We start from the raw sequence: 13,311 nt of genomic DNA, 5'->3' as shown, positions 1-13,311 counted from the left end.
TTATTCAATAAACACGCCATCCCCGTGTTGGCATTGTTCCAGAAACAAAGTATAATTCGTATACTTCGCCCGCGCCGTCAAAGAAAATCCCGCATAGTTCCCGTTCCCGTGGGATTTCCGGGATAAAACCTATCCTATATCCTTTCTCAGGTATTAAAATATCTCTATACCAAATTTTGTGCAAATTGGTTCAGTAGTTAAGGCGTGATTGTAACAGACAGACAGACAGAGTTACTTTCGCATTTATAATATTAGTATGGATTATTTTATAATATATTTCTTAACCTTTGTTACAAATTCGTGATAGTTTCATAAACGTATATTGTTGAATATTTTTTTATAACTACTATGCTGCTCGCCTCGGCTCAAGCCGGCTTGACGTTTTCCTAAAAATCGTTTCCTTATGTTTTTTTTATCGGTATTATTATCCTAAATCCAAGGGGAATTCGACGAACTAAAAATTAATTAATAAAATCAATTTTTCTTCCACATACATATTAGGCTACTTTATATTTCAAATGTCTCCTATAACTCAGGTTTTTTCCTAGCATAGGAGACATTGTTCAAAATATCACAATAAATTATTATTTTTTATTTTATTTTTCATTTCAGTACAAAACAAACAGATACATAATAACTTAGTACTCTGCCAAACTGTAAAACAGTTTGATGGCAGATGTAGCTCCATTTTACACACACACATTTTATAGTTATTATAGTAAGTTGTCTGTTGTGTTATAACATTGTTTGATTGCAAATAAATGATTTGATTTGAACTCTTTCCAAGCAAACGGCTAGTACAGTAAAGTATCATTCACAGTTATTAATTCATTTATTTGAATATTTCAGCACTCCACATCACCCGTGCAAACGTATTCCTCCCACGTGGCCGCTGTGAAGGCGATAGCCTGGTCGCCCCACCAGCACGGGCTGCTCGCCTCGGGCGGTGGTACAGCCGATCGGTGTATACGATTCTGGAACACGCTTACATCGCAGCCGATGCAGTGTGTTGATACCGGTGAGTGCACATACATACACACACACACACACGTGACATTATATTTGCATACATGTTCATACGCACACAGAATACGCGCTCACGCAGCTCACACGCACACACGCTTACGCACGTCAAACGCACACACGCTCACGCAGCTCACAAGCACACACTCTTACGCACGTCACACGCACAAACGCTTACGCAGCTTACACGCACACACGCTCACACAGCTCACACGCACACCACCATCACCGGCTGCTGCCATCACACAAACACAAACACTCATATTGTGACATATGAACACGTTTCTACGCACTTTAACATGCTGACGTAAAACAATTCAAACATCATATGCACGAAAGTAATATGTAATACATTTCACACGCCTTTGCACGTACACACCCAAATTATATTCTGCACACACTCGCGGGCTCTATGCACATGAATACATACGCATACATGCACAATCCATAACAAATAACAACTATTTATTCTTATAAAATATTATAATTTATAACTTACAATTCTAGGTTTTCATACTATAATAGTCATTAAAATATTATTATAAAAAAAAACGTGTGGCACTCGGGGACTGCCGCGGTAAAGCTATTGCATAGCATGCCTTCAAGTCACACCTCCGCCCATCGGAGTGGGGAGCGTGAGGTTTTTTCGTTACGGAATTTCTGGATTCGGTCCCCGCGCTCAAGGCCCGCGATAGAAGCTATGCAATAGCTTAAAAAATCTAACAAACACACCATCCATATTCTTCACCATATTTAAATCGGCATGAATTTATAATAAAACATTATTTCTCCTTCATTCCAGGCTCACAAGTGTGCAACCTAGCTTGGTCGAAGCACTCGAGCGAGCTCGTGTCGACGCACGGCTACTCGCAGAACCAGATACTCGTGTGGAAGTATCCGTCGCTCACACAGGTAATATTATATTGTTTACTAGCTGTTGCCCGCGACTTCGTCCGCGATTAGGTCGTTTTTCGTCATTCGTCGTTTAAAAAAAATACGTGACACTTTATTTTAAAATTTTCTTAATTATTGTCTCTTATAAAATTTAACTACATTAAAATTGAACACTCTGATAAGAAAATCTTAAAATCTGAAGAAAACATGAATGTGGTTTAAATTCTACATTACTTAGTATCAAATAATAATCTAAATTAAATGTAGATTAACAGTTTGAGCACACCATTATAGAATATGTACCTAAGTATTAAATTACGTTAGTTTACCTAGTAACTTTACTAAAAACACGATGACTATCTTTCGCGCTCGATACCACAAACTAAGCATGTTTGTGGTACGTGGCCCGCGTCACTTGACCCCCCGCGAGTTCCCCTCCGTTGCTATGCGAAAATACATTCGTCGCCCTACTGTAGGAAAAATTGTAATACTGTGGCCTGGGCGTTATAACACGTCCAGGGAGTTCCTGAGTGCCGATATCACCATCTTGAGGAAAAGCTTCTAATGTCGATTTAAAACTGCATACATACGAATTAACCTGTTCTAAAATTGTGAAATGAGTTCAGTTTTAAATTTGAGAAATATTGATTTCTTGTATTCCACGATTCGTTGTAGTCGAATACAAAATATATTTAAACAAACTTAGCTTGGCCTTCAGGCAAAAGGGATCCTATCAAATGGTAAACTTGACCTTGTATCTTAAAAGTAAGCATGAACGGATCTTCTGATAATTATTGAGCACCAAAGGATCATTTGAAACGCACTACTATAAGAGCGAATATTGTCTAATAACAGTTTACATTGCACCACAGAATACATAATAGTAGCTAAACGCTAATTGCACAGTATGTTCCTCTAAAAGTAGTGATTTTGTGAAAGGTTCCGGTGTATCTTCAAACGAAAGCCGACTCGCCTTACTACACTATAAAGCATTACAAAAAGAACATACTACGTTAATATCGCCTATACAAAAAATGATGAATGAATGTTACAATATTATACTTTGACTACTTTGACTGTTAGTTAAAGTTTATTTTTACTAACAACATGTAAATGAAGAAGAAATAATAATTACCAACGAACTAACCTTTTCTATAATACTTAACACGGCACATTTTTCAAATTATCTTGCTCAACTCTACTAAAAAATTTGAGGGTTTTGTTGGAACTTTAATATGTAAAAACTATGATATATCTAAACTACGATACAACTTGCATGCGGAAATGCTCATTACAATTGTGAATCTAAAGAATAACTAACATACTGTTCAATTTTATTGAGCTGATGAATATCTTTTGCCTGGAAGAAATCACCGTCGCCTAACTATAATGTGTTTTCTTATAAAACCGTTACATAATTTATTTTATCTACTTAAATAATGAAAATGATATATTTATAAAATATAAAACATATTATGTAAAATGATTAAAAATAAATAAATGAAGCAACTACGATTCAAAGAAAACATCTTTTTCAGTGTGAAAATGCTCTAAGCAATCCTGGATGATGAACTGTATATCATGTACCTACTCTGATCCCAGTACGGTCGGTACGTCGATAGCCATAACGATAAATATTATAATCAGATAACCGCAAAGTCAAAATAAAAACATTACTTGTAAAGTTGTGAGTGCAAAATTTACATTTCATTTGGCAATAAAAATTTTTTCGGTACTAAAACGTAGTAGTTTGATATGTGGTTGGCTACCCCTCCTCTCCTTCCTGAAAAATATCCTCCAAAATTTCCCGAGATACTTCCAATGATTGAACCATTGGACGTTGGACATTAACTTCAGTCAAAAATTGACGAAGCGGATGATTACTAATTTCCACTTAATCCTCGCTGCTACTGTCTTTATCATCAAATCATCAATTTTCAAGTGGTGTAGTAAAAATATCAGCAGAAATCGTCTTCCAAAGGCGATATAATTTTATTAGCATTGAATCTGTAAATAAAAAAATCAAAAGTTAACTGTAAATCTATAAAAAAAACTACTTACAAATAAAATTTTATCAAAAACTTCTGTTCCCAATGCACCTCAAAATAATAAAAGAATCATTCATTTCATTTCATTTCATTTCAATAAATACCTGTAAGTAACAACTTACCTTTTGTGGGAACGCATGATGGTGAAAATTCACAAAACACGAAGATATTTTTTGTTTTATGGCATTCAATTGCTTGATAAATATCACTACATAGTATGAAAAAAGTCGCTTTCTGTGTCCCTGTGTCCCTATGTCCCTTTGTATGCTTAAATCTTTAAAACTTCGCAACAGATTTTGATGCGGTTTTTTTAATAGATAGACTGATTCAAGAGGAAGGTTTTAGTACATAATTTATTAGATTTTAGACAAAGCGGACGAAGCCGCGGGCGGTAAGCTAGTAAATTTATAAAACACGAAGATTTTTAAAATTGTAACTAATGAACACAACAATATATTATTATACTCTTTGGAACACAATCATTAGATTAACTGTAGATAATGGTGTCTATTTTTACTTAAAATAATAAACATCTACCCTCACTTTAAAAAAATGTAGTTTATTATTTACACGAAATATATCTTATAGGGAACGGAAGATATGGGTTAAAGAGTTAAATAAATAAATAACATAATTATATTTAAATTATTAATTTTTAACATTGTGTTCAGTAGTGTTAACATGTAAATTGATTTGATTTTTACGAAATCTCATAGATGGCGCTGTTACAAAATTAACATTATACAACTTACATTCTTTAAGCTATGTTTCTCTTCCCAAGTTACTTAAATGGCATAATTTTTATAGTGTCAATATAGATATTGTCAAACAACATTTATATATGCGTCATTTGATTATTAATTTCCAATAGTTAACGTGTAAATTGAATTGATTTTTATAACATTTAATAGATGGCGCTGTTTCTAATTTGTCTTTATACTACTAAATTCATTAAACTGTTTCTCTGCCCAAATTACGTAAATGACATAGTTTTTATTTTGTAAAGCTAGATAATAGCATGGCTTACTCGAAACCAACATTTAAACATGAGTCTTTAGATTGTACGCTGTCGTAATACACGGAATACGTAAGAAAAATAAAGGTTCACAGCTCCTCCCCCGTAGGTGATAGCTTGATAATATGTAGCCTATAGCCTCACCCGACCTGTTAGTAATATTCATGCAAAATTTGAAGTCAATCTATGCAGTACTTTCTGAGATTAGCAAGGAAATACATACAGACAAACAGACAAACAGACAAACAGACAAAAATTCTAAAAACTATGTTTTTGGCTTCTATATCGATTATAGATCATGGATTATGTATTCTTTTAAAAAAATATTCAATGTACAGTTTTGACTTTCCTACGATTTTATTATATGTATAGATATTTATAAAAATATTCAGGAATAAGTTTAATTTTATTTTAATTAGTTTTCGAGGTTCGATTTCAAATTTGTTTCTGTTTTGTATTATGAAACTAGCGGTCCGCCCCGGCTTCGCCCGTGGTACATATTTCGCAATAAAAGGTAGCCTATGTTCTTTCTCAGGGTCTAAAGATTGTCTGTGCCAAATTTCGTCAAAATCGGTCCAGTAGTTCATGCGTGAAAACCATACATACATACAAACCTTTATAATATTAGTATAGATATGTATATAGTAGGAAAACCATTCAAATATTTGTAAAAAAAATAAGCTGTTATTATATTTTTTCCACAAGACGTGTCAGTACCTAGTTAGTAACATCTGCAACTTTGAAACAAGCGTTCAAAATTAAAATTCAAATGTGAAAATTAAAAAAAAAATATCGTGAGAGAATTAGCAGGACCGAGAACGAAAAAGAATTTGAGTTTGCGTGGTGAAATATGGCTTGAACCTATATTTGGCAATAATAAGATTAAAATGGTTATCGTTATTTTGCAAATGTTCAATGATTAACCTGATTACAATTATGATGATGATAACATTGAGATATACATATATAGAGGAGACACCACGAACAAAATCTGTGCGCCATTTTTTTGCTCTAACTAAGTTTTAAAAATTATTATCTAGTTAGGTACTTACCGATGAAAGTTATTCCTTTGCACTTTTCCGTATTATTTGTATTATTTGTGCAATATCGTAACACACACGAGGCATATTTGATGCGTTTCACTTTAAAACAAATAAAAAATGAGCGTGCAGTTACGCCATATGGCGTATGTTGAGCGGAACATAAGTGATGTAGGCGGTGTCGTCTCCATATAATATTATCTCAATGGATGATAATGATATTATATTTTTATTATAACTCACGTTTTTTTTTTCCCAGGTGGCGAAACTAACGGGACATTCCTACAGAGTATTATATCTCGCGCTATCTCCCGACGGCGAAGCTATAGTAACAGGCGCGGGCGATGAAACTCTGCGTTTCTGGAACGTTTTCTCGAAAACACCATCCCACAAAGAGAATAAAAGTGTACTCAACTTGTACACGGCGTTGAGATAAGGTGATGGTAGAAAATGTAGGCGATTTGGTAGAAATTACTGTCAAACGGAGTGGACGTGGTAGAAAGAGTCGGCGATTTGGTAGAAGTAACTGTCAAATGTGGGGGTAGAGAGTGCATAAAATTTGGTAGAAACTTCTATCAATTGGTGAAAATGGTTGTATGTGATTTGGTAGAAACTGTGCGGACATTTTGATGTTGGTTAATATCGTTCATTATGCAAATTGGTTCTTTGAGAACTATTGTTTTCGGATTTTTTTACACACACAGTACAAGTGCAACGGTTTTTACAACATCGGTTCGTTTACGGCATAATACTATAATACGTGCGGTGTGGCCAATCGGCATAGACAATTTGCCAAAACAGTTTGGTTTGTGATCGTGTTATTTTTAGATGTATTTAGCGAATATTTCGTTACGCAGCTTTTGTTTTAGTTCTATTTGTATTTATTTTCGAATTTATATTTGCGTAAATGAAGGTGAGAGAATCGTGCCGTTTCGCTCTAGCGTACATGCGTTTCAATGTTTTAGAGTGAGACGGGTGATTGTCGAATCTTTCCTCTTTAATTATGGTATAATATAAAAAAGAACTTTGCTACAATAATACAAAATATACTAAAATCATATGGAATTACTTGTGTTAAGTTTGTTATCTGCTAATGTATTAACCAATCAGACCATTTTTTGACGTCATTTTGACGAAATTTCATTGGTCGTTTAAAATTTTGATTGTTTTTTAATTTTCTATGGCGGATAACAAATGAACATTTTCTTTTGAACTATTTGTACATTTGTTTGTGTATCGAATTTACATGTTATATGTATTTGTATCATTAATTGTGTATATTTATTGTGATATTTACTATATTTATGATTTTTCATACATATTTTAATAATGTTGTTAATACAAAGAAATCGTGTTTATAGTAAATATCTATTTAGTAGTTATTTACACAAATTTGATTAAGCTGTATATTTTGATCGTTTTATCATTTTCGATTCAATTTTTTCGTATATATTTGGTCTTGTATTAAATTGTGTTATTATACTACGCGGCATGTTTTGCGGTGAAATTATAAGTGTAACATAAATGGAAGCTTTTCTTTAAGCTAAGGAAAATATATATTTTCATATAAAATATCCGCGTAGCATATTAAAAGATATTCTTATAAAAAATTGTGTCTAAAATTTCGATTTAAAGTTGTATTTGCTTTATATATCAATTTCGGATTGAAATTAAATGCAATGATGAATTGTATATTATGTATAAATTCTTGTGATGTTATGTATCAATTTATGCTCTGGATACACGGAATAAAAGGCTTGTGCATGCTTCATACAAGTTGCATGCACAAACCTTGCGTGTAGACAAAACATAATAAATAAGGCCCCTTATTCACAAGTCGTAAAATTACGACTAGTGTGTGACGAGCCTTATATTTCACGATAAATTTTATCGTGCTTTTTTCAAAGTTTTATTAATATTAGTTTAGCAGATAGTTTAACATAACATTGTAACAAGAACACCGATTAGATATATTGCACTAAATAATAAGTACCTGTATATATTTATGAACATTATTTAACAATTCACATAATTACTTAAACAAATTAATATTCCCTTGCCTTTTAGAGGAACGTAGTTTAAGTTTTTTTCTAGCATTTATTAGGATATAACAGAGCTTGGAAAATATTAAATGGAGGTACCTCTTATGATCTCATTACTGTCAAAAAATTGAAAAAAAAAAAAATGGAAAAATCTGGAAATCTATTGTTGTGTGCTATATTTATTTTTGATTTAGACTAAATTATTGCGTAGCTTAAGATCCGCTCGAGGCGGGAACAAAAAAAATATTGTCGTCTCTTTCTCACATAGTAGAATAGAAAGAGACGTGTGTATTCCACCGTTTCTCCCGCCACGAGTTATTTCGAGGTACCCTCTTCTAATAAGATGTTTTTTTTTCATATATTGTAAATTCCTATTAGATATATAATTTGATTGGATTTGTGCAATGTAGAGTGTAGACGCGGTTATAATCTCTGTTTCTGCTGAGCCAAAAATGGTGATGCTCAGCGGAGGTGATAGTCGCTGTAGCTTAAGAGGTGTGGTCGAAACCAAATAAAATTTTTTTCTTCGTGTTATTAACATGTGTGTTTTTTGGTATTTAGTGTTCAACACTAATAGTCACTAAAAATGTTAATCTGCCTTGGATTGATGATTATCATTTATCCCATCGAGATATACGTATTAAGAAATTTAATTTTCATTATCTGTCTCTAATCTCTATGTTTATTTTTTTATTTTTTTATTTCTTTTCCACCACCATACAATAGTTTCTTTCTGTGACTGTCTTTTCCCGTTTCCACATTTTCTGTCATAGCTTAGCATACTTAAATAAAGAATTATGTAATACAAGTAGGTTAAGTAGATATTATAAAAAATTCAATTTACCCATCTAAATATACCCAAATATTGTTTAAATTATAATTTTCTCAACATAAGTTAATCATGTTTTAAGTATTAAAAAGTTTAAGATGAAAAACATATAGTGAAACATAGACCTTTATTAAGGTCGTGTAAGAATGCGAAATTACATTCGATTCAAGGCATATTATTTAAATTAATATTTAAAAATAACGACCGCTAATAATAAGAAAATATAACAAGAGTGCACGCTGTAATATACGATTTAAAATTAATGCGGTTAGTCCCGTTATATAAAAGATATATTTATACATAGAGAAAAATAATATATTGATGCACTATGTAAAGATAGACTGATATAGAAATAACATGTAATTTAAGTGTTCATGTAATCTGTATTGTAGATTAAATATTAAACTGTGTGATTTATCTATGGTTGTTTTATTTATACTCTGTTGATATTGCCCTGATAAGAAACTCATGTTTTTTCCAACCTTACTAAGCGACATGGAACTGCTCTCAAACTTAAAAATTATAAAAATAAATACTTCAAAAAGTGTTTGTCAGCTTGTTTCGTATGAATGACTAGCTGCGCCGCGCGGTTTCACCCCCATGGCTCCACTCCTGTTGGTCGTAGCGTAATGATATATAGCCTATAACCTTCCTCGATAAATGGGCTAGCTAACACCGAAAGAATTTTTCAAATCGGACCAGTAGTTCCTGAGATTAGCGCGTTCAAACAAACAAACAAACTCTTCAGCTTTATAATATTAGTATAGATTCACACAAAATAAAACGTTATAAAATGTTAATACTATAGATTCTGAAGTAATTAATGTTATAATTTGAATTTGATCGTGTAGTCTACGTTTTACCAGAAACATCCGTGGGCTTCAAATAGTCTCTAGGGCCTTAGCCAAACGGCAAAACGCCAAGGAATAGAATACGCTATCGATAGAAATTGACATAAGCGTATGATGTTTTGCATAAGGATTCGGTCACCCTACCAACGACAACGACGACCACGAACAAAATTTTCATCCAGTCGCAATTAAATAAAATTGTGCAAAACACAATTAAAAATGAAATTTTAGAATTTCCTGTCGTATTGGTGTTTGGAAAAAAAAAATTTGAGATCAATGGATAAACAAACAGGTTTTTCATAGAAACGGTGGCTCCTAGAAAAAAATGTATTTAACTTTTTTTATAGATAATTAGATTATATACAATTTTGGTTCAGGTGATTGTATGATAAACTTACCGTCTCGGCGAAAATCGCAAAAAACCCTATTTCTTTTTATTAATTGACCTCGAATTTTTTTATTCCTGAGTACCAGAATGACGGGAGATTTTAATTTTGATTTTGAACCAATTTTGGCAAGATTGGAACTTTGGTCGTGGTCGTCTGCGTCGTTGGTAGTGTGATCGAACCATTACCAAAATGTCATGAGCCTATGTCAATAATTAGCGTTAACAGTTTCTATTCCATGGCGTTACGTACGTTTGTCTAAAGGCCCTGGGGCCTGGTTCGATCACACTACCACTACAATAAATGTATCTAGTTTACAAACTAGATGGCGCTGTATGTAATATCTCCACTCTTCAGTATTATTTCCTATCTTACAATCCCTTGGGACCTCCGGCCAATGCAATAATATTGTGTCAAGGTTACTAGATCGTTACGTATCTATAATAGTAATGATTAGCATGGGATCGTCTCGATTCAATAGGTTCAACGTTTGAGGGACTAGGTACTATGTCGTGCATACACCTAAATTACCTACCTACTAATTTTAGGCAAATGGTCTTTTGAGCCTTCTTGGATAAATGAACTATCCAAAAAAAAAATTCTTTATGAAGTGAAACTTCTTCATCGGGGTTGGAAAAAAATTTAGTGTAACATTTTTCCGTTACGCGCCATCTTTTTTTTATGGCACTTAGCGTTTACAAAGAAGTAGTCAACAAGTAAGTATATATTAGGCAAGTTCCATCATCAATCAATCTCAATAAGCTTCAATCCATAACTTAAATCTCTACAACAACTTAGTATTATAATAAACTCCTTACTCCATGTACCCTACTAGGAGTTAGGGGACAGACAGACACGTAGCTGGGCATTTTCACAAAAATGTATACCCCCTGATTTTCACCTGTCCCTCGAATTCATTAAATTCTATATAATGAAGTAGTTGCCAGAATTATTTATATATGCTATCAAAGTGAAGAAACGTATACAATATTTTGTTTTTTTAACAAAAACTATGACATAATCTAAAATAAAGTTAAGTTAATTATAAATAACCATTGAAAAATGTGTAATTTTACGCTGTCCCCTGCTTACTCTTACGCGTTTATTAAATCATTTCTTAACTTTTTTGTTAGAAAGGTACCATCTTTTAAGGTTTTATTTGGTCCAGGATAATCAGTTACTGTGATAATAGTTAAAATATAATAACCTTATATAACAAAAATAAAATATAAAAAAATAAAAAAGAAAATCAAAAAAATTGTCCTTCCCGGAACGTTCAGTTTTGTCACCGATTTTCTAAAAAAGAAATTACTGTGGTTCAAATAGTTTTGCATTACTGTCAACACCATAGCTACTGCTATGCAACTTATCAGGTTAGAAGCCTTCAGGGTCCAAAAACTGCTTAGAAGGAGTGCACGCGTGTTTGCAAGCCGCAGGGACCAAATTCTTCATTCAGGTATGTGACCATATTTTGGCTTATTTCTATCTATTTATCTTGTAGTATTTAGTTAATTTTGTTTTAAATGTTTTTATATGTAAGTTGATCAAAAGTTTTGATGAATATAAGTGTTGTGGTTATATTTTAAACCGTTTTTATTACGAGAGGATTATCAAATGTGACTTCCGCTGTGTGACTATTTGAGCGGTCACATATACGCTGAACGAAAAGTCACAACATGCCTGAACACATAAAGCAATGTTTACATGGCGATTTTCTTGAGCTATAAAAATATTTTTCTAAGACATTTTTGACTGAGTTCCAAAAGTAGATTTCAAAAATAAAAATAATTTCCCCATACCGATCGCAACAGCTGATTGATCATTTTGCATGAGGAAGTAAATTTTTTTTTAGAGGAAAAAAAGAAGCAGTATGCATAAAAAGAAACAAAATAATCCAGCAGAACTAAGAATCTAGACAATGTGCCTTGTTTAACTACGAAAGGTAATAATGAAACAAAAATCTTAATTTTTTTTACGATATTTTTCATTGGTTTTTTTTTTATTTACAGATTAACCTTCGTGTTTGCAGCGTCCACTGAAACAAGATTTTTTATCCAATATGGTGATTGAGATTATTTATTTAAGGTTAATAATAAACGAATCACGAAGACTGATTATCGACTGATTAATTTGATTAGTGCCAATATAAAACATAAAAAAGACTTCTTATTCTTGAATCTTGATAGTAATTAACCCTTTAGATAAATAATAATAATGTGATGGCTTAGTCCGAACTGATTGTGATAATTTAGGTTGAAGTTAAGTTAAGTTTATAATTAGGTATATTTATTATGTGCCTGCGTACTTTTTTTTCGCCATGTAAACGCACCCTTTCCCTTTTTAGGTATTCGGTTGTGTGACTGTCCCTATAATACGGAGCTGAATTTTTTAAATATTTCAGTAGATTTTACATTAAATGCCCTTCAAATCAGTCCCTTTAATGGAGAATAATACATAAGTGTTATATTTGTTGCCTTTTCTCTAAAAAAGTATCTAACATTTTAAATGTAAAGATAATAATGACAGTTAAAGTACCAGAGTCACAATACTGAATGTACTATTATTTTTTTTAATTAGCTTAGATCCAAAAGTTGGGAATAGTGAGTGTTTAAAATATACAAAATAACGATTTTAAGTTAATAAATAAACAATATCTAAAAATTCTTATATTTTGCACTGTTTTTCCAGCTACTGAATATAGTCACAAAACTGATATAAAATTGCGAGTCTTTCCATTGTGTCCTATTATTTTTACAGATTTCTCATTTTAAACCCATTGTATTATATTTTTTCTTGAAGTATATTGAATTTCCGTTTTAAAGAGACCAAAAAAAGTTTAAAATATAATACTTTATTAAAAAATGTATTTTTCAAGCAGGGGGTACATTTTTGTGAAAATGCCCAGCTATATCAAGCTATATTGTGTAATAAGTCACAATTTGCAGTCTCGCCGGAAGCGATCCCGTACGTTCGCGATGTCTGCTTCCGGCTGTGACTAGTGTTTTAGTATTTTAGTGTTTACATTTAGGTAACGTCTGCGGTGTTTCGTAAAGTAGGTTACGTCTGATATTCTGTTAAGTTTCAGACGTGTTTTTTTCTACAGCACTGCTTTGAGATTTTGGTAGAGCTCGTTTCGTATTTTAATGAAACAAGATACCTAGTCGTTTTTTAAATAAGGCATTA

The 13,311-nt window shown here is 32.4% G+C and overlaps 1 protein-coding gene across 1 annotated transcript in view; it reads left to right on the top strand.

The window, feature by feature from the left end:
• LOC123705332 (fizzy-related protein homolog) overlaps nt 1-9,310 on the top strand; it is a 68,232-nt gene extending 58,922 nt beyond the window's left edge. The window contains exons 8-10 of the mRNA XM_045654075.1: nt 850-1,018; nt 1,826-1,935; nt 6,280-9,310. Of these exons, the coding sequence (XP_045510031.1) occupies nt 850-1,018; nt 1,826-1,935; nt 6,280-6,456 (456 nt within the window). The 3' untranslated portion in view covers nt 6,457-9,310. The remainder of the gene's footprint in view (nt 1-849; nt 1,019-1,825; nt 1,936-6,279) is intronic.
• Nucleotides 9,311-13,311: the final 4,001 nt, after the last annotated feature.

Source organism: Colias croceus, chromosome 2 (assembly GCF_905220415.1).
Source record: "Colias croceus chromosome 2, ilColCroc2.1".
In the NCBI taxonomy this organism is placed as follows: domain Eukaryota; kingdom Metazoa; phylum Arthropoda; class Insecta; order Lepidoptera; family Pieridae; genus Colias; species Colias croceus.
The sequence above is the reverse complement of the archived record's forward strand: the minus strand, read 5'-3'. Positions and strand labels throughout refer to the sequence as shown.